We start from the raw sequence: 18,712 nt of genomic DNA on the forward strand, positions 1-18,712 counted from the left end.
GTTTTTTAAATTTTTTGTTTAAAATTATTTTTTATATTTTTAGATCGTTTTAATGTGCTGATGACAAAGATAATTTTAAAAAATAAAAATAAATATTTTAATATATTTAAAAGAAAAAACAACTTTGAAAAACAATCGTTACTATACTCCTAAACACCCTCGAAATACCCTATTATTATAATTAAGTTTAAAAATACAGCATTTTGGTAAATAAAAGTTTTGAAAGTACAGGGGAAGAAAACTCTAGCTACAAAGCTAACTTTATTTGAAACAAGAGAGCATAAACCATTTAAGATATGGTTATGTAACTTGGTACGGCTATACATGTATTTTATTTATATTACTGTAAAATTTATAAATGAAGTTGTTAATAAATAAAATAAAATATATAACGGTGGGTTACCACTATCCTTTCTATAGTATTGAATTTTGTTTATGTTCCTAAGAAAATGAATTTGTTTGTTTTGCTAGGTACTAAAATGGTGTGAAAACAAATAAGAACTCTTAAAAGGAAATGAAAAGGAGATCTAACTCTAGTTCCTTCACAAATGGTAAGTTTTTGGCACAAGAAAAAAGAGTTGATCGTTATTATCTTGACTTGGTTCTGATTTTTTTAATTTTTTTTAGAATAATGATTTAAGGATACCAAGTCGATGTCTTTTCTTACCTATTTGATTTTAGTTTTTTTTTTTTTTTTTAAATAACTTTGAATTAACTTGATTTAACCCACTTAAAAATTTGTTTGATATTTAAATTAAAAACAGAAGAAGATATTGTTGACTTTTAAATAAAAAATTGAGTTAGGTTAACCTGGGTTAAATAATAAGTTTAATAACTTTGATTTAAATTCTAATTGAAAAGAGATTTAATTTCAAAAAGTTAGTTTGAGTAATGTTTTTTTACTGTTAAAAAAAATTATTTAAGAAATAAAAGATTTATAATATTTCTAGTAGGATCAAATTGGAAAACTCTCTTGAAATGACTATATTTTAACCAAACTATAGTACTTTATATATATATTAACAAAAACATAAAACGCGTTGCTCTTTTCATGTAGTTTTTTCATTGTGGACATAGAGACATTGCATTATGGATTGTGGCAGTGTAATGTCAGTTTTGTTCTTTCAAAATGATTTTAGGTGCCCTAGTTATGGGGTAATTGAGTCATTTTCAAGACATCAATTTGTCATTAAAGGATTGTCGTGGATTACTATTGTTTTTTTTTTTTAAATCAAACTTAACATGAAAATAGTTTTCAGACAATCCAAAAAAAAAAAACCGAGAAGCAATGAATAGTCGCAATCCTTATCACTACTCATGCAATGTAATTACTTACCTGCCCTCGAGCTAAAAAAAATGAACAACTAGCTCTTTGTTGTTTATATCTTTGTGTTTTTTTAAGATTATTAAATGACTTTTCTACCTTTACAATAAAAAAAAAAAAAAAGGAAAGAATCCAGGGGTGATTTTGTCTTTTCATGTGGAATTTTTGGTTAAATTTTGGGATAACAAGGAGTGTTTTGGACATTTCGCTCTGATTAAATGATTTTTTAATCAAAAGCAAATAATGCATGGAGTTCAGACATAGGCAAGTGGGGTACATCCGTGTTGTTTGGGTGGCGCCTGCAGCGTATCCCCGTGGTCAAATATGTTGTTCTGCCATGTCATTGGAAGCGACACCTCGCTCTCCTCCTCCTGGTGCCATGCGTGGTGGTGCTTGATGGATGGTTTGTCGTCGGTGGTCGTTTCTTTGTTTTTCTTCCTAATTTTCTCTCTCCCAACAAAAGTATAGGACAATCCTCTTTTATGTTCGTTTCTTAATTTAAGTCCTTAGGGTTTTGATTGTTTATTCCAGCCCCTGGCTCTTTTGAGAAAGTTTTTGATGTTTTCAATTTCGTCCTCTAATTACAATTTGTCATGTGTTATTGTTTGCGATTTGATTCTTATTTGAATTTTTTTCCTAACTCTTTTGTTAAAGTTTTGTTGTTATCAATTTCATTCTTCAATCAAAGTTTATGTTATTTTATTTTTTTCAATTTAATCACCATTTTTTTGATTTCTTTTTCATTTTGTTAAAGTTTTTCTTTTCAATGTACCGATCTGATGTTATTTTTTTTATGGCCTCTGATTTATTTTGATTCTCATCCTTATTTTTTTAATTATAATTGTTTGTATTATATATTTTTTTATAAGGTTAGTGTGATTCATCTATAATATTTAATTTATATTTTATATAGATTGAACTTCTTTTTAAAAATAAAAAAACATTTTTTTAACAATATTTTTAATGTGTAGCTTTCCATATAAATTTTTTTCCTTCAATTTTTTTCAATAAATTTTATGTGTGTATTGATTTTTGTTACGGATTGATTTTCATAAATAAATTCATTAGACACTGCTGGGTAAATAACACATATTGCGATGTTAAATATCTTGGACTACATCTATCTCTTAGTTTTTTTAATTTCTTTTTTTATTATAGTTAACGACTTTTTTATGTTTATTTATCTAAATGATTATTGATTTATGTGATTAGATACTTACATAAACATTTTGATTTATACTTTGAATTTTATTTTAAAAATAGCCTTTACACTTAGGATTTTTTGAGAAAAAATTTATGATAAGTGACGGTGCGCGGGTCAAATAGCTAGTATGTGCATATATATATATATATATATATATATATATATATATATATATATATATATAAAACACAAATCGTCCACCTTGCAACAATTTCTGCTGCAAAAAAGTTTATGGTAAAAGAACATCATCTCTGTTATCACTACTTCGAGAAAATAGAGAAGGTGTACAAAAACTTTGTTTGGTATAATAGAGAATCCTTTTTAAACCTTTTTTGCTCTCTATATTTTTCAACAAACTAAACCTAAATCATTTATTTTATCTCCATTACCTTTCTCTATTAAAAATATCCGCTAACTTTATAGAATTTCACAATTTATATCAACAATATTTTTTTTTAATTAAGCCTTTTTTTCATTTCTCTTTTTTCCTTTTCATTTCATCTTTTTTTTCTTTTAATTTTTTCTTCATACTTTTTTTAACAGTTGTTAGGATTATTTTTAAACCAACCAAGTTGATTGAATTATATTGGGACAATTCTCATACGATTTAATTTTAAAATTAAGCTTGATAATGAGTCAAGTTGAAAAGTTTTTTTTTTGTCAATTTTATCTTTTTTTCCCTTTAATTTCATCCTTTGTTTTTACCGACGAAGCAAGTTACTTTTGGACCGGTCAAGTTGATAGGATCATGTCAGAATAACTCTCACATAATTTAATTTAAAACCAAAGCTAAACGAGGAGTTGGATCATGAGTTTTTTTTTTTTAATTTAAAACCAAAGCTAAACGATGAGTTGGATCATGAGTTTTTTTTCTTGTAAATTTCATTCTTAGACTTTTTTATTTTTTAATCTTTTGACTGGATTGTTTTTAAACTAACAAATCAATTGAGTCATGACAGAGCAATTTTTACACAATTTAATTTTAAACTCGGGTTAGGTAAGTAATTGCGTCGAAAATTTTAAGGTTAAACTATTACATTGAATTTAATAAAAATATTAAATAATTATTTACGGTCTAATATTTTTTTTTGTTATGTTAAAAAATCTTTTTATCCTATGGTATAGTAAGGCCTGCGAACTTTTTTTTTTATTGGATAAAAGAAATTAACATGGCAAAAAGTTTTGTTGGTCTCAGAAATAAGGTTGAAAGTGCCGTTTCATTTTAAAAAAGTTTGTAAATTCTTTAGTTTGGGAAAAAGCTCAAATTTAGATTTTAAACATTTTAAGAATTTTTATATTGTTCCTTGGAAAGAATTATTAAATATGCTCAAATTTAGATTTTAAACATTATGGATTGATCAAACTAGCCTTACTTTATATATCCTTAATTACAACTAAATTTAGAGCATCAAGTATAAAAATGCTTTTAAACCTAATTATAATAAACAAAAATGAAATTTAAAGTTTCAACGAATTAATATTAAAAATTAAATTTTAGCATATTTATTGATAATATGAAAATTAAGTTTCTTACATAAATAAACTTTACATTTGTTGTAAAACTAATTTTCTATTTTGTATACATTCTTAAATTATACTTTATTTTCCATCTAACTATTTATTTTTTAAAAAAATCACATGTCGAAGTATTTATGTGCAATTTTGTAACATCAAACACAAGCTTTAAAATATTAACAATGAAATTTAAATTATTCACTTATGAATTTTGAAATTGCTTTACTTTAAAATAACAAAATACGTTTAATTAAGTTGTTAATATCTTCCTTTACTCTCTAAAAACACCCCAAAACGTAGTATATATGAAGCAATCCAAGAACCGACAACATATTTTTATTTTTTTTGATTTTTTGTTTTTGATTTTTTTTATTCAGCGTCTATATATATTTAAATCTTGTGGTTGCGTGTTGATTATTAAGGGGCTATCTGAAATAATAATAACGGTTATGTTTTAAAATATTTTTTATTTAAAAATAATATATTTTTTAATTTTTTAAAATTTATTTTTATATCAATACATCAAAATAATTTAAAAATATTAAATAAAAAAATTTAAGACTTCAAAAAAAAATCGAGTTAAAATGGAGCCCAAACACCCCCTTTTTATTCTCCTTGTTCATGATGTTTTTTTTTCATTTTAAATAAAAATTTCATGGTTATTTCTAGATCGATAGATAGAGGAAATTAATATTGATAATCGGTTTTGGATCTTTCATTAACAACAATATCTATAGAATCACCTGTTCTCTTTAATGTACAATGGCTTACATTACTGATGTAGATGATTAACTTTTTAAATAATAATAACTGAATACATAATTGCTTTTTAATTTATTTATTTATTTATAAATACATTAAAATAATATTTATTTTATTTTTTACTTATCTAAAAATTTAAAAAAACTATATCTCCTAGCACCTAGATAACAATATATATATATATATATATATATATATATATATATATATATCATTTATATAAATTAATTAAATTAAATTACTGAATAAATATTTTTAAACAAATTCATTTTTTTTATCTTGTAAAGACCAATTTAATATTGAAATAAAAAATTAAAATTTATTTTTGACATCAACAAATTAAAATAATTTTAAAATATAAAAAAAAATTATTTTGAATATTATTAAAAGACATTACATATATTACTAGTAATAATGTTCAAAATTCATATAATTAAAACTCAATTTTTATTACAGGTAAGAAGTTAAATGAAGACATTCAATAAATTTATGGTTAAGCGTGAGAATATCATGTTTAATCAATCACTAGCATTTCTTGGCTTCCTTACCTTCTTCTCCTTCGGGTTCATGCGCCAACCATTTGTTTGTAATGAATTTAAGCAGCTCAAACCTTCATAGCACTGTCAATATATCAATCAATCAACATTGAGAAGAAATGGGATTGACAAGAAAACAGCTTACTATTCTTTTTCTCTGTCTCTGCTTTACAGTTTTTCTGCAACTGACCTCTGTTTCTTCTTCTACTTCGCCTCAGGTGCATAACAATATCATCTCACTCCTTCAATTTCCATCAAATAAAGACCCTTCTTTTTATTTTCTTCAAGTAAATCAGTTATTGATTCCTATGTTTTCATTTCTTCAGGGTCAAAAGGAAACTGCATCTTCAAGGTAATAAATATATCACTATTTCACTTAGATTGTTAGATGTCCAAAAACTAGCAGTTTTTTTTGCTTCACATTCACTTCATTAGCTGAATTCTTGAATTGGGTTTCTTTAATTTTGCAAGATTTGAGATTGTAAGATCAAAATATAGTGCCTTGAATTTTCCACCTCTATAATTGGCTTCCTTTTTGTTTCAGTATTTGTTATAGAATTGCCGCCTTTTTTTTTATTAAACAATTCCAGTTAGTTATAGCTAACATTTGTGAAGTTGATAATCAGAAGTTTTGAGCACGAGAAAGAAGTGCATTGTTCAAGAGAAAGGAGTAGGGCAGCATGGAAAATAATCGACGAGGTATTGGAGAATTACCATTTTAATTTGAATTGCTTCATTTAGTGCTTTGATAGAGGAGTGAGTTCAATGCATTAGTATTTGATGTTTGATGCAGTATTTGATGCCCTTTGTGGAGAAAGAACGATATAAGATCTCGAGTAGGTGCAGGCTTCATCCAGAGAATGACTTATACAGAGATCAAGAACAGCATAAGATGCATGTAGATATAAATGAATGGCGATGTGGATACTGTAAGAAGACCTTTTATGAAGAGAAGTACCTTGATAAGCATTTTGATAACAGACATTATGATCTGTTGAATGTGGTAAGTGTTAATGGATAATTTTATCTTTATTGATTTGGATCTCATAACATGTCTGTAATTTTTTTGAAAACAGAATTTTGGTGGTCTATCCGAATTAAGCTTGGTTTCCTATTAGATGTCATGTTAAATGGAGCTGCATGGTTAAGATGTCCTAAATGTGTTCTTTAGTTAAGGAAAATAAGGTTTTTAGTAACGACATGCTCAACATTGCTAACTCATCTTGGAATGTTTCTCTGATGAGGATTGTATGTGGAAAGTGTCTTAGGAAAAATGCCAGTTGACTAGGTATGTGTTTTTGCATTTTTTGTTGGACAATTCTCTGGATTACATGTTGAAAAGCTCATAGCCTAATACATTGTCATACTCTAAGTTGAGGAGTATCATATGTTTGACTATGAATTCGCCCAGTAAATTTAGGCTCATGAAAATTTGTGGGAAGTTCAATCCTTCACACCCTTAGTATGAAGAAGGAACTTGTATAGAATATATTCTAAATCTAGATTGAGCTAGCTTATTCTGACTATGACACCCTGCTAAATCTGTTGTCAATAATTTGATGTTTTTCCACTTAACTTATGGAAAGCCATGAATCACAATTGTTCTGATCGCTAGGCTTGCTTAAACTCCTTTGTCATTGTTTCTATATAAGCTTATGTTTTCAGTGCTTCTGCCCAAGTTTGTATTGTTTCTCTAAGTTTTATGGCTTTAGTTTTACATCGCTATTCTTCTTATTGCATGGAGAAATATGCATCTATTGGATATTGCCAGCCACAGTTTCACAATATATTTAAGGAATTGAAACACTTCACACTTGTGCTGAACCCAGAGTCATAGCAAGTGCTTGGCAGATGTATGTGGTGTGTTGCATTGTGATCTTGTGCTGGATTCTGCGCCACACAAGACCAAGTGCAATCCTGCTGCCACAGGACGGAATAAACATCTGTGTGAGGTGGCCTCTCAACTATACTTGTGTTTTATCGATTTAATTTGTCTTTATCTCACCAATATGATAATTGTGTCCAGAGTCTCGCTGATAGCTGTTTCCCAGTCAATGAGGGTACTTCAGCTCTCCGTCTCAATGGTAATATTTCACTTTCTGTGTAATTGTGAAGTTACTACATGTTCAGTAGCTTGGTGATCTTACGATATTTCTAGTTAACATTTTTTCAATTGGCAGAGTTCTTCTTGCGCCAATTTTGTGATGCCCACACTTGCTCTGGAGGTCGGAAGCCATTTTCTAAAGGGGGGAAGGTAAATTTCATGCCCTTTCTGTGCTTGCCTTTAGCTGTCGTACTTTGCTGAGTCTATCTGAGGTAGCATAAAAGCTTAGTCTTGTTGACTCAAGCGATGCAAAGCAATTGAGAGGTGGGGTTGAGATCCTATAATTGAAACTTGAACCTACAAAAAAGCAGACAAGTTGAGGAAATGGAAATCAAATTTTTCTGCATTCCTGGGCCCTTTTTAGCTTGCATTTTCTCTTTTTTCTTTTTTCACCGTTTCCTCTTAGGTTAAAAATCTAGTAATAGAAACCTCTGTTCAAATGATTCAAGTCTCTTTCCGTCAATGCAACTGAAGCCAGTTTATTGGTTTATCTTGAAATAGAAGATTTTATTGTGACACCCATCCTGTATTTATTGCCATGTGTGCTTGCAGCCATCACATTAAGATTGTTGCATTATTTAGCATGTTACGAACTTAAAAGTTCACTTTTTATTAAGGTTTGTTGATTACGCTGTACATTATATCTCTGTTGTTTTGCATGTGCAGAAGGAGACAAGCACACTGTATGTTATAATTTCTGTTCTGGTTTTGATGCTTCTGGCACTTTTCTACATCTTCATGTATTTGTACCTGAGGTATTTGCAATCTATATTCTAATCTTCACTCATTTTTTTCTTGTACCATAAATATTGCTTTACTGTGCTTATTTATGCTGTAGGGGAATAAAAAGGGGCTCCCAAGGGCTGAAGCACATCTCAAAAAGTGGACAGAAGAAAAGGTCTTGAGAACTGGTGCATACCTTTTTTTTTATGTAATCATGGTTACAGTGCTTTAGTTTATACATAGTTGTTCTGCACTACAGGTTGAAAGTGATATTGATGCACCCACCCTAAATTTTAGTGCAGAGAAGAAATAGATAGAGCAACAATAGTATGGTACATTTGCCATCATTTTCCTTCAATACAACTGCTCTATAAATTGTTCTTTTTACGGGATATTTTACAGCACATCAATGTCCACTAGTTCGCTTCTGTTACACATTTATATCCATAACTTTGTTGGTGATTCCTGCTTTAGGAATGTAAAATACATCTATATGACCTTGTCGGTGGTTCTTGCTTTAGAAACGATGATAAGCAAGGCTGCATCTTTCATCTCTGTTGCCTTCTCTATTCTCATATTTGATTAGGTGATTCAACAGATGTACCAACCATAGCTCATGGGATTCCACTCTTTATCACCAGCATCTTCATCAGAATTACTCGACATTAGTGCCTTTTTCAGGAACATTCTCTGCCTTCATTAATAGCATGTTTTCTTAGACCCACACCTTAACATCATTTTTTGTCATACCAGGAATATCAACCTCATCTTGTATTCCTTTCTGTCCATCATCTGTTGCACTGCCCTTGTAGTTGGAAACCTATCCACAACCCTTTAAGAAAATCACAGTTAGTCATTCTGGTCTGGCATTTTGCATGTCTTCTTAAGATCAAGGGAAGTGATTCTTAAGTGCATGGGTTTCTTACCTGGAGGTGCAACTCCGGCTTCTCTCTTCATCTGAGAGTGCTAATATATTGGGTAACCTCAGCAAGCCATCAAGATTGACCTTTTCTCTGCAACAGCCTTTACACTCACAAAATGAGCAACCATTTCTGAACCAGGTAGAAACTTGGGAGTAGGAAAGTTTAGTATTCTCTCGGATGACTGCTGGAGTATAAATATTGAAAGTGTGATGCCATTCTATGAATGAAAATTTGGTTGTGTTGAAGCAATGGTATACGGACCAATAGAGTATGAATATCTAAACTTTTTATTGTATAGGTAATGAGTATAGTATAAATATAGTAATAACTCTTGATCCGTGAGCTTTCATTACCATCCATAAATGGAAGCACCTAAGAAGCAAAAATCATTATTGGTCATTTTAGTTTCCTTTCTCTATCCATACATGTTTATTGTTGGATTTATTGAATTTATGTTTTGGGTTAAATTATTCACAAAAAATTATTAATGTTCCTAACTATCTACATCAGGAAACTAGAATGAAAACATTTTCACAACCACAAGTTATAGAGATGTGGGATATTGTAAAAAATAGGTTTGTTGAAGCAACAGTAATAGATGATGCAAGGAAGAAAAGACACAATCTTGATACTAAAGCTAAAGATGCCTTGTTTAATGCTCTTCGTGGTAGTGAATGAGTTTCTTAGGATATGTGCATGTCAAACGGCAAGAGATGCATGGAGGTTATTAGATGTCACTAATGAAGGGAGAAATCTATTCAAAAAGTGAAAATTAATAATACAAAAAATTGAACAGATATTTTGTACCTCATGCCCTCTATTTTTGCTGCTTTAAGTTAGAATTTATATAATAATGTTAGAGAGTAATATAAAATCAAATCTTGGAACCTCACCTTGCAATTTAAGCTATTAGGTTAAGATAGTTCTTCTATATGGTATCAGAATAGATTAGCATCCACCTGTCTCTTCACGTATTTGCTTAAATAGCTTTCTCTATGTCGAGGGAATGGTAACCTTGGTTGTTCCTTCTTCATCAACCATTTTTTATATTAATACAAACCAACGTATGTGATTAGTCCTATTGAATGATTTCAATTATCTTTCTTTGTTTAGCAGTGTCATTAGCACTTGGAGGAAGATCTAAAACTAATTTTATTGACGAAAGCAATGTTGCTCCTGATGCTAAGTCAACCCAATATAAATATTTGTTTTCAAATGATCACATGATTCAATCATGGCTGCTCAACATCATGGAACCATATATTGTAGAAATCTTCAGCTACTCAGAATCTATTGCAGATCTATAGGAGGCAGTAAAGGAGATGTATAACAATCAGAACAATGTTGCACGTGTATTTCAGTTGAAGAAAGATATTTCATGTTTGCCACAAGAAGGTAAATCTTTTGTTCAATATCTTGGAAGCATGAAAAGCTTGTGGAATAAACTAGCAGTATATAAACCTCACACTACTAATCATATTGAAACGAGTTGAATACTCGAATAAGGCAAGAATTTCTATCTTTTGGCCAATCTATCTCCGGACTATGAAGATCTCCAAAGTCATATACTTAGGAATCTAGAACTTCCATCCTTTTCAAGTGTGCGCAACCATTCAATGAGAGGAAACCAGAAGAAGGGCTATGAATGTAAACACCAAACTTGACATATATGAAGCTAGAGTATATTTGTCAAACTCTAGATGTTCTGAAGACAAACAAAATAAGGGAAGACAATCTAATTTGAAGTGCAACTACTACAATAATTTCGACCACTTTGCTGACCATTGTTGGGCTTTACATCCATACCTGAAACCAAAATTCGCAAGAGATACCAAGGCATACTAGAAGAGGTATTAATCATCCAGATATAAGGCTAATATGGTGACCAACACAACAACATATGGATTGTCCAATTTTACCTCTAGTGCTGTAACTCTCGTCAATGGGTTTCCAGCATATCTTCAAGCAAAACAGACTAAAAATGAAATTGAAAACTTCTTTGCACTGCTTGGAAAGTTTGCAGGATTTCTTACTACTAATAAAAGTGTTCTAATTGAAGAAATTTAAGGTATTTTGAATGCCTTCACATCAACTCTCATAATAACTAAAGTGTATGATTATTATGTCATAGATTCTGGTGCCATTGATCACATATTCAAGGATTAAAATCTCGTACTTGACTTTAAAATTTTATCCCCGCCATCTCAAATTTCAGTTGCCAATGGTGACAGAACACCCGTTATTGGGTAAGGGAAAATGAAACTACTTTCTCAAACAATTGCATCTCTAGTCTTATATGTTTCTTCATTTCTTTTCAAGCTATTGTCAATAAAGAAAATAACCATAGTGATGAATTGTGTTATTATTCTGTTATCACAATGTTGTGTTTTAAGATCTAACCACCAAGAAGATGATTGATGAGAGATTTTTCTTTCAAGGTCTTTATTATCTTTAAAGAGACCTTTGCCTTTCTAGGGGACTTCATGTCAATACTAGTCTAGATTTTGAACAAAAACTATGGCATCAATGTTTGGCTCATTCTTTAAAACTTGTTTTGTCTAAATTATTTCCTTATTTGAATGGTAATTCAATAAATCATGATGTCTGTCATCTATCAAATTCTATTTATCTACCATTCCTTTATTTTACTTCTCTTTCTTATAAATCATTTGATAAGGTACATTATAATGTTTGGGGTTCAATTTTATGTTTTTTGATGGCTACAAGTATTTTGTTATATTTATTGATGATTACTCACAATTTACTTGGCTAATCTTCTTAAATAAAAAAATAAAGTCGCAACTATTTTTCAAAACTTTTGTAATTTAGTCAAAACTCAATTCACATCCACAATAAAAACTCTAAGATTAGATAATTGCATCGAATATATGTTACACATCATGATATAATACCCGAGCATGCATGACATTATTCATCAAACTAGTTGCGTGGAAACCCCACAATAGAATGAGCAGTAGAAAGAAAAAACAAGATCACTAATGTTCTAAATGAATGTTCCTAAAATATTTTGGTCATAAAGAGTACTCGCAACTACTTACCTTATAAGAACTTTAGATTTTAATTCTCCTGGTGAGTTGTTGACAAGAAAAACACCAAAATTGATGCATCTCAGAGTTTTTGGGTGTTCATGCTACGTACACATTCAACATTCACAACGGGATAAGCTAGACCATCAAGCTGTCAAATACATTTTCTTGGGTTACTCACTTACCCAACAAGGATGCAAATGCTATTACCCTAATTCACAAAAGCTGCTGGTAACTGGAGACATACACTTTGATGAGAGCACTGCATATTACCCTCATTCTAGCATAATTAATAGACAGGGGGAGTCCATTTCATTGCCACTTTCATTAGATGATAAAAATCCTTAAGACCTGTCATTTGACATCATAGACAAGGGACACTCTACTGATTTTGATCCTATATCATCTAAAACTGATGATACAAATATGACAGCTACCCTTGTTAGTGAATATGAAGCTTTCCATAGACGCCATTCAACCCGCAATCGACAACCACCATCCAAGCTTCATGATTTTGTCATCTATATTGTAAGACATCTAGTAAACAATGCTCTAACTTATCATAGACTTTTGTCATCACACATTTCTTTTCTCAACAATGTTCCCTAAGAGGTTAGATTCTCAAAATTTTCATGAAACAAATCTACAAGAGGAATGACATAATGCAATGTAGTAGGAACTTCAAGCCTTGAATAAAAATAACACTTGGATTGTTGTACCACTTCCAAAAGAAAAAAAGGTTGTGGGTTGCCGATGGATATACAAGACCGAATTCAGGTCAAATGGCACCATTGAGAGACATAAAGCATAACTGGTTACACAAAGTTTCACTTAAACATATGGTGTATATTATAAGAAGACTTTTGCACTTGTTGTGAAAATGAATACTGTCGGAATTCTACTTTCAATTGTTGTAAATCATGGTTGGACATTGTCTCAAATGGATGTAGAGAATGCCTTCATGCATGGTGATCTCCAAGAGGAAATATATATGGAGATACCATTTAGACATCCCAACATTTGTGATCCAAATTTGGTTTGCAAATTACACATCCATTTACGGATTGAAATAATCTCCTTGTGCTTGGTATGCTAAGCTGAGTGTAGTACTTGAAGAAAATGGGTTCAAAAAATGTAATGCTGATCATTCTCTGTTTGTTCAAACAAAATCAGGTGAAAGGTTGGTGGTGTTAATCTACGTTGATGATCTCATTTTCACTAGCAACTTGTTGCTAATCTCAAACAGACTCTTCATCAGAAATTTGCTATTAAAGATTGCCCTCAAATACTTCCTTGCTATATAAACGGTTACTTCACTCAAAAGGTTGTTTTTAAACCGACAAAAATAGATATGCTTGATTGCAAGCTTAAATTGCAGATGACAATGAATGATGAAATCCTTAAACAACCACAACTTTATCAAAGGATGGTAGGAAAGCTTATTTATCTTATAATTACGTAACTCGATATAAGCCGTGTAGTCAACCTTATAAGCCAATTCATGCATTCACATACTACAAATCATATGTTGATTGTTAAAAGGATTCTTCGATACCTTAAAGGGTCTATTGAACGTGGTTTACTTATGAAAAATAATGATCACACCTAGGTATTTAGATATACTGATGTAGATTGGGCAGGAAACACTCTTGATTGCAAATCAACCACTAGATATTGTATATTTATTGGGGAAATTTTGGTTTCATGAAAAAGTAAAAAACAATTGGTAATTGCTCGCTCCAGTGCAAAAGCAGAATATTATGTTATGACATCAACTGTTTCTGAACTTATATGGTTGAAGACATTACTTGAGGATTTGTGTTTTTCACATCCTCAACCTATATCTTTTTACTATGATAATCAAGTTGTCATGCACATTCGAGAACAAGTTCAATATTTGATAATAGAAACTCATAACACTCAGACTCAGGATTAACTTGCAGATTTATTTATCAAGCCTCTGGCTTCAACAAGATTTCATCAATTACTTTTCAAACTTGGAGCACTCAATCTTCTTGATCTAGCTTGAGGTTGGAAATGCATACTCACCAAGCCTTCGGCTTTAACAAGATTTCATCAGTTATTTTTCAAGCTTGGATCACTCAATCTTCTTGATCTAGATTGAGGTTGGTTGGCAGTTGCAGATCACTTGGATAATTAGCAGATGTTGGCAGATTGCTTGGCATAATTAGCAAATGCAAAATCAATAGATTTAATAAGTTCTTCCTAAGTTTAAGAGATTTGAATATGTAATTACATATCATTTGGCTTGATTCTAGACTAAGACCATAATGCAAACTGCTATATATATATATATATACACACAACAACGTGTAACAATGTATGAAAGATTGACAACAACTTTTGTTTCGGTGTTTGTTTTTTTTGTATGTTATATCAAAAAATTATCTCAATCCAATAATTTAAATTAATAAATAAAATTTTAAGATATTTAATACATAATTTTATATTATTCTCTAACAAATAGTTATAAAATGAAGCCTGGTTTTTCAATTTTTGGCTACAGATTCTACGAGAGTTAATTTTTATCGTGAAGATCACGATTAATAGCTGAATTCTTCATTCCTTCCTGATCTACCCTACTAAATTTCTCGAAAGGTGAAAAGCTGTTTTTTTTTTTGTGATTGTTCCTTTTCTTTCTGCTTGGAAAAACTTCATGTGGACTGAAATCCACAGCGCAGGCTATATAATATGATGGAAAGGTTATCTGTTTGAAACTAATGTCGTAGGAAGCTTTTTCATTCATTTAATATTCTGTAATGTTTCTCCTAGCACTTGGAAATAAGGTGATTTTGCTAGTAATGTTTCTCCTAGCACTTTAGGATATACATATTCTGCAATTATGTATATAGATGTTAATCACAGTAATATTTACTCAGGCCTGATGTTTAGTGAATAGAACAACAAATATCCATGACAACATTGTAAGACATGGTCTGCGTGTAATACAGCTAAGAAGCCAACGAATAAAAACGTGTGATCCCCCAAAACATTGCAAGACATGGTATGCGTGTAATACGCTTGCACTCTCTCTCAACCTTCCCAAGAACTACTTTGATACTATCCAAACCCATAAAAAACCCTCGCATCACAGACAGCTGATTTCACTCCTCACAAACTCTTCCTCTATCTTGCCCTGAGGTACTCTCTCTCTCTGAGATTCTTCTGTGTGTTGCAAGGGTTAGAGTTTAATTTTATGGTTTATGCCCTTCATTTCTCAAACTTGGTAGTCATAGAGTGTCTGTCATTAACAATTTGTGAGCCAATTTATTTAAAATAGTTAAATGAACAAAAAATGATTTGTTTAATGCTTTTCAGGAGGCAGTCAACACGCGAAGGATTCATTAAATAATACAAGAAATTCAGAGCATGACGTTAAGAGAATCTTGCGGGGAAAAAAAAAGAGAGAAAAAAAGGAAAGTCCAAAGTTAATGGCATTGATGTTTCTTTGCAAAATTCTAAACAGAAATTATTGTGGGAAAGCGTGGGACAGAGTGCAAAAGGGCTTCTGACCTACACGACTCAGGATGTTCAATGGGACATTGTGTTATATCTCAAAAGTATCTTGTGGGTGTTACACAAAAAAAAAATCATTCATGTTTCTAAACCTAAATTGATAGCATGTAAACAACATTTGCAATTGTTTGACCTGCTGCTGTGAAATCTGGTGTAATATTTGAACTTTACAGTTTCAGTGAGATAAAGGAAATCTTTGATCAAGTTTGAGTCCCCTTCCTGCGCATTTCTCACCGCGGAGCACCAGTTATGAAACCAGCAAGGATGATCAACTAAAGCCACCATCATTTTCTTCTAGGTGGATCCCGGCTGAGGCCATGCTTCTTTAGTGTTTTGATGTAATTTCTCATCAGCGTAAACTTGTTGCTGCCAAGATGGTAGAAAAAATCCCATGTGTATATTCCAGTTTTATGCAAATCATCGAAAATCATCCTGAATCATCCACCCAAATCACACCATCACCATATTTTACATTATGAGCACGTTTGTGTGAGAAGTTTGCATCAGCATAAACTAAAATAAAGATACGAACACAAAGCTTAAGCCTTAAGTACCTTACCCCATAGTTTCCTACAGGTTCAGCAGACATGATGCCAACATGGCGCCGCCCAACTATCACCTGGTTAATGAATATCAAGCATTCAGGCAAGTTACCATTTATGGATGAAAACATATACAGTGTAGGAAGACAAATTGTTCATTCGGGAACATATGGTCTAGTGTACAAGTGAGATTCCAAAACTCCATCGAAGTTTACTAAATTTTTACTTGACTATCCACGCCAAAGCAGAAAACATATTTTTGTTTCTCCAGTTTAACACGAGCAGGATTCAAAAAGATGGAATGGGATGGGATAAAAAGCAGAATAAATGAGCTCATATATTGCCAAAATATTTAGCTTTTGAAGTACAAAACTTCAATGAAATCCAGCTCTTCTACTGTATCATTTAATAAATTGTTCTAATCACAAGCCACTCAAATGACCATAAAAAGCAACTCACAAAAAATGATCAATAATGTTGATTGTGGAACATACGTGATAGGATTTCTTTTTTTGTATGCATGCATGTAAACCTGGGTAGAGCATCAATTTTATAATGAGGCAAAGATTAATTTTTTTTACCTTCTCACCCCCAACTGACCTGACTTTTCCATCAACAGCTGGACTATGTATTCTCAAGAACTCAGCTGACAGATTAAACTTGCTACCATTAGCATATTCCACCTCTACCTGGAGATTCAAAGAGAACATAAGCACAACTGAGCTATATGGTAGACAAAATATAAGAAATGACATGGTCACAAAAAACCTTGAAAAAGATAACAGAAACATGATACTGAATATCATTACCCGCATTTAAACAAAAATTAAAGGATATTCAGTTAGTATTGAATTTAAATATCCTCCTTCAAATCAATATTTGATATTATGAAACATTTAACAAAGAAGGAAACGAATAATGTGCCCTGTTTTCAAGAGACACTTGCACTACCTTAGGATCCTTTTAGAAATCACCCACATACATAGCATGTCAGGCAATATGTATTCCCTCTATGCTACATTGTCTGCCATCCAGAATAGTACCAAGAGCATATCTTCAAATGCATAGGTGACCATCATGAACAAAGACTTTACAAAACAAATCACCTAGGTAAGGATTAAACTTTACTTTCAGCCATGTTGTGGCTACGGCAACCAAATCGGACAATAGTGTTAAAGTTGTTCTTCAAATATCAGGAAACATGTAATTAAGTTAATAATAATGTCAGTTCAGTGCATATTAAGTTAATTATTCCTCATCAATCAGAAAAACCGATTGCCACAAGATGCCCTCATAAAGCTTCCTTTCTTAACATCGAATGGTCGATTCGAATACCTTTTTTCCATACTTTGCCCTCCATTTTCATAAGCAAGCTCATAAGCTTAAACTATCATACAAACACCATATTGACTCCATAAAATTGACATTCAAACACATCTTGTAAGCATTTTTCTTGCTTGCAGCATTCGAAATTTTCCTTTTCCCACGGTATTAAACAAACCCATCACAAATTTACCAAACACTTAAAAGATACTAAAAAAAACATAAAGAACCCAGTTTCTATAAACTACTCACTCTTATATCAACCTCAAGAAAATAACAGATGAATTTACTATAAAACATAAAAAAGTTGCAAAAGGAAAAGAAAAAATAGGTTTTTTTCTTACATTTTTGGGTGCTTGGAGAGTGAATCTCGTGAGGCGTGGAGCATCCAGGCTTGTATGGACTCTCCTGATTGCTTTCTGTATTGCTAACATTTCTTCTCTTCTTCTTCTCTGCTGCTCAAGAGGATCTCAAGTGCTCTCTTTCTGCTTTACAACTGAATTGGGCCCAGACCTTGAATAGCTCTTTATTCGGCCCACTGGGCTTAAGCTAGTTCATGCGGGTAACGGGTCCAAGGTAAATTTGTTATAGCCATAAGCAAATGTATACTTTTAAATGAAATGATTTGGTAATTTCGCAATTTTTATTTTATTTTTCTAACAGTACCTTAAATATGATTTTTTTGGTGTGTTTGATTTGTTTGAGGATAGGAATCATCTTGAACAAGGAATGCTTTCTTGGTAGTTAGCATATTAAAATTAAAGCACAATTTTATATGTTTTTTCCATTTTATTTTGTAGTTTTTGCTTAATTTTTAAAAGTCAAATAGACAAATTAACAAGGTTGATTTTTTAATATTATTCTCAGTGGAATTTGTCAACCCAATTGATGAATTTCAACTTGATTCTCTCCGGTGAATCTTGTGGAATCAAAATGTCAACTTTTTGGAAGACTTATTTATCCCTAATTAAATCCCAATTACTCTTAATAAAAATATAGGTAGTGGTTTGTGTTAATCTTGGCATTATCTAGTTTTTTTTAAAAAAAAAAAACAAATTTCAACCAAACAAATAAATAAAAAATGCACACCGCGTATGGATTAATTTATTTATATACGGAAAAGGAAGACTATAGATTCTAATTCTAATTATTATTATTATTATTCTCTAATA

At 31.3% G+C, this 18,712-nt stretch overlaps 2 protein-coding genes across 6 annotated transcripts; one reads left to right on the forward strand and one right to left on the reverse strand.

The window, feature by feature from the left end:
* Window positions 1-5,282: 5,282 nt before the first annotated feature.
* Window positions 5,283-8,601, forward strand: LOC7467688 (uncharacterized). 4 transcript variants are annotated; one of them, XM_052451499.1, is made up of 10 exons: window positions 5,283-5,391; window positions 5,516-5,559; window positions 5,668-5,693; window positions 5,968-6,040; window positions 6,135-6,344; window positions 7,171-7,293; window positions 7,368-7,425; window positions 7,522-7,595; window positions 8,112-8,200; window positions 8,284-8,601. In XM_052451499.1, exons 1-10 carry the CDS (start codon window positions 5,295-5,297, stop codon window positions 8,348-8,350), a joined length of 861 nt encoding a protein of 286 aa, XP_052307459.1. In that variant the 5' UTR covers window positions 5,283-5,294; the 3' UTR covers window positions 8,351-8,601. The 4 variants fall into 4 exon arrangements, with proteins under 4 accessions (XP_052307459.1, XP_052307461.1, XP_002300082.2 ...); XM_052451501.1 differs by having other exon boundaries at window positions 5,971-6,040; XM_002300046.4 differs by having other exon boundaries at window positions 5,299-5,559; window positions 5,971-6,040.
* A 7,086-nt stretch (window positions 8,602-15,687) lies between these two features.
* On the reverse strand, window positions 15,688-18,026 carry LOC7467687 (uncharacterized). Of its 2 annotated transcripts, none has more exons than XM_024609629.2 (4): window positions 17,885-18,026; window positions 16,799-16,906; window positions 16,235-16,294; window positions 15,688-16,107 (listed from the first exon to the last, which is right to left on the reverse strand). In XM_024609629.2, the coding sequence occupies exons 1-4, from the start codon at window positions 17,972-17,974 to the stop codon at window positions 16,093-16,095; spliced, it is 273 nt and encodes a 90-aa protein (XP_024465397.1). In that variant the 5' UTR covers window positions 17,975-18,026; the 3' UTR covers window positions 15,688-16,092. The 2 variants fall into 2 exon arrangements, with proteins under 2 accessions (XP_024465397.1, XP_002298590.2); XM_002298554.4 differs by having other exon boundaries at window positions 16,230-16,294.
* Between the last annotated feature and the right edge of the window lie 686 nt (window positions 18,027-18,712).

Source organism: Populus trichocarpa, chromosome 1 (assembly GCF_000002775.5).
Source record: "Populus trichocarpa isolate Nisqually-1 chromosome 1, P.trichocarpa_v4.1, whole genome shotgun sequence".
Lineage (NCBI taxonomy): Eukaryota > Viridiplantae > Streptophyta > Magnoliopsida > Malpighiales > Salicaceae > Populus > Populus trichocarpa.

Bases quoted from the DNA above. Each gene is read 5' to 3' on its own strand.
- LOC7467688 (XM_052451499.1), top strand. From the start codon at position 5,295: ATGGTTAAGCGTGAGAATATCATGTTTAATCAATCACTAGCATTTCTT. The intron at 5,392-5,515 runs GTAATGAATTTA...TCTGCTTTACAG, and splicing joins CATGCGCCAACCATTTGTTT to TTTTTCTGCAACTGACCTCT. The intron at 7,426-7,521 runs GTAATATTTCAC...TTCAATTGGCAG, and splicing joins TTCAGCTCTCCGTCTCAATG to AGTTCTTCTTGCGCCAATTT.
- LOC7467687 (XM_002298554.4), bottom strand. From the start codon at position 17,974: ATGTTAGCAATACAGAAAGCAATCAGGAGAGTCCATACAAGCCTGGAT. The intron at 16,295-16,798 runs GTAAAAAAAATT...TTCATTAACCAG, and splicing joins GGTCAGTTGGGGGTGAGAAG to GTGATAGTTGGGCGGCGCCA. The intron at 16,108-16,229 runs GTACTTAAGGCT...TGGATGATTCAG, and splicing joins GTAGGAAACTATGGGGTAAG to GATGATTTTCGATGATTTGC.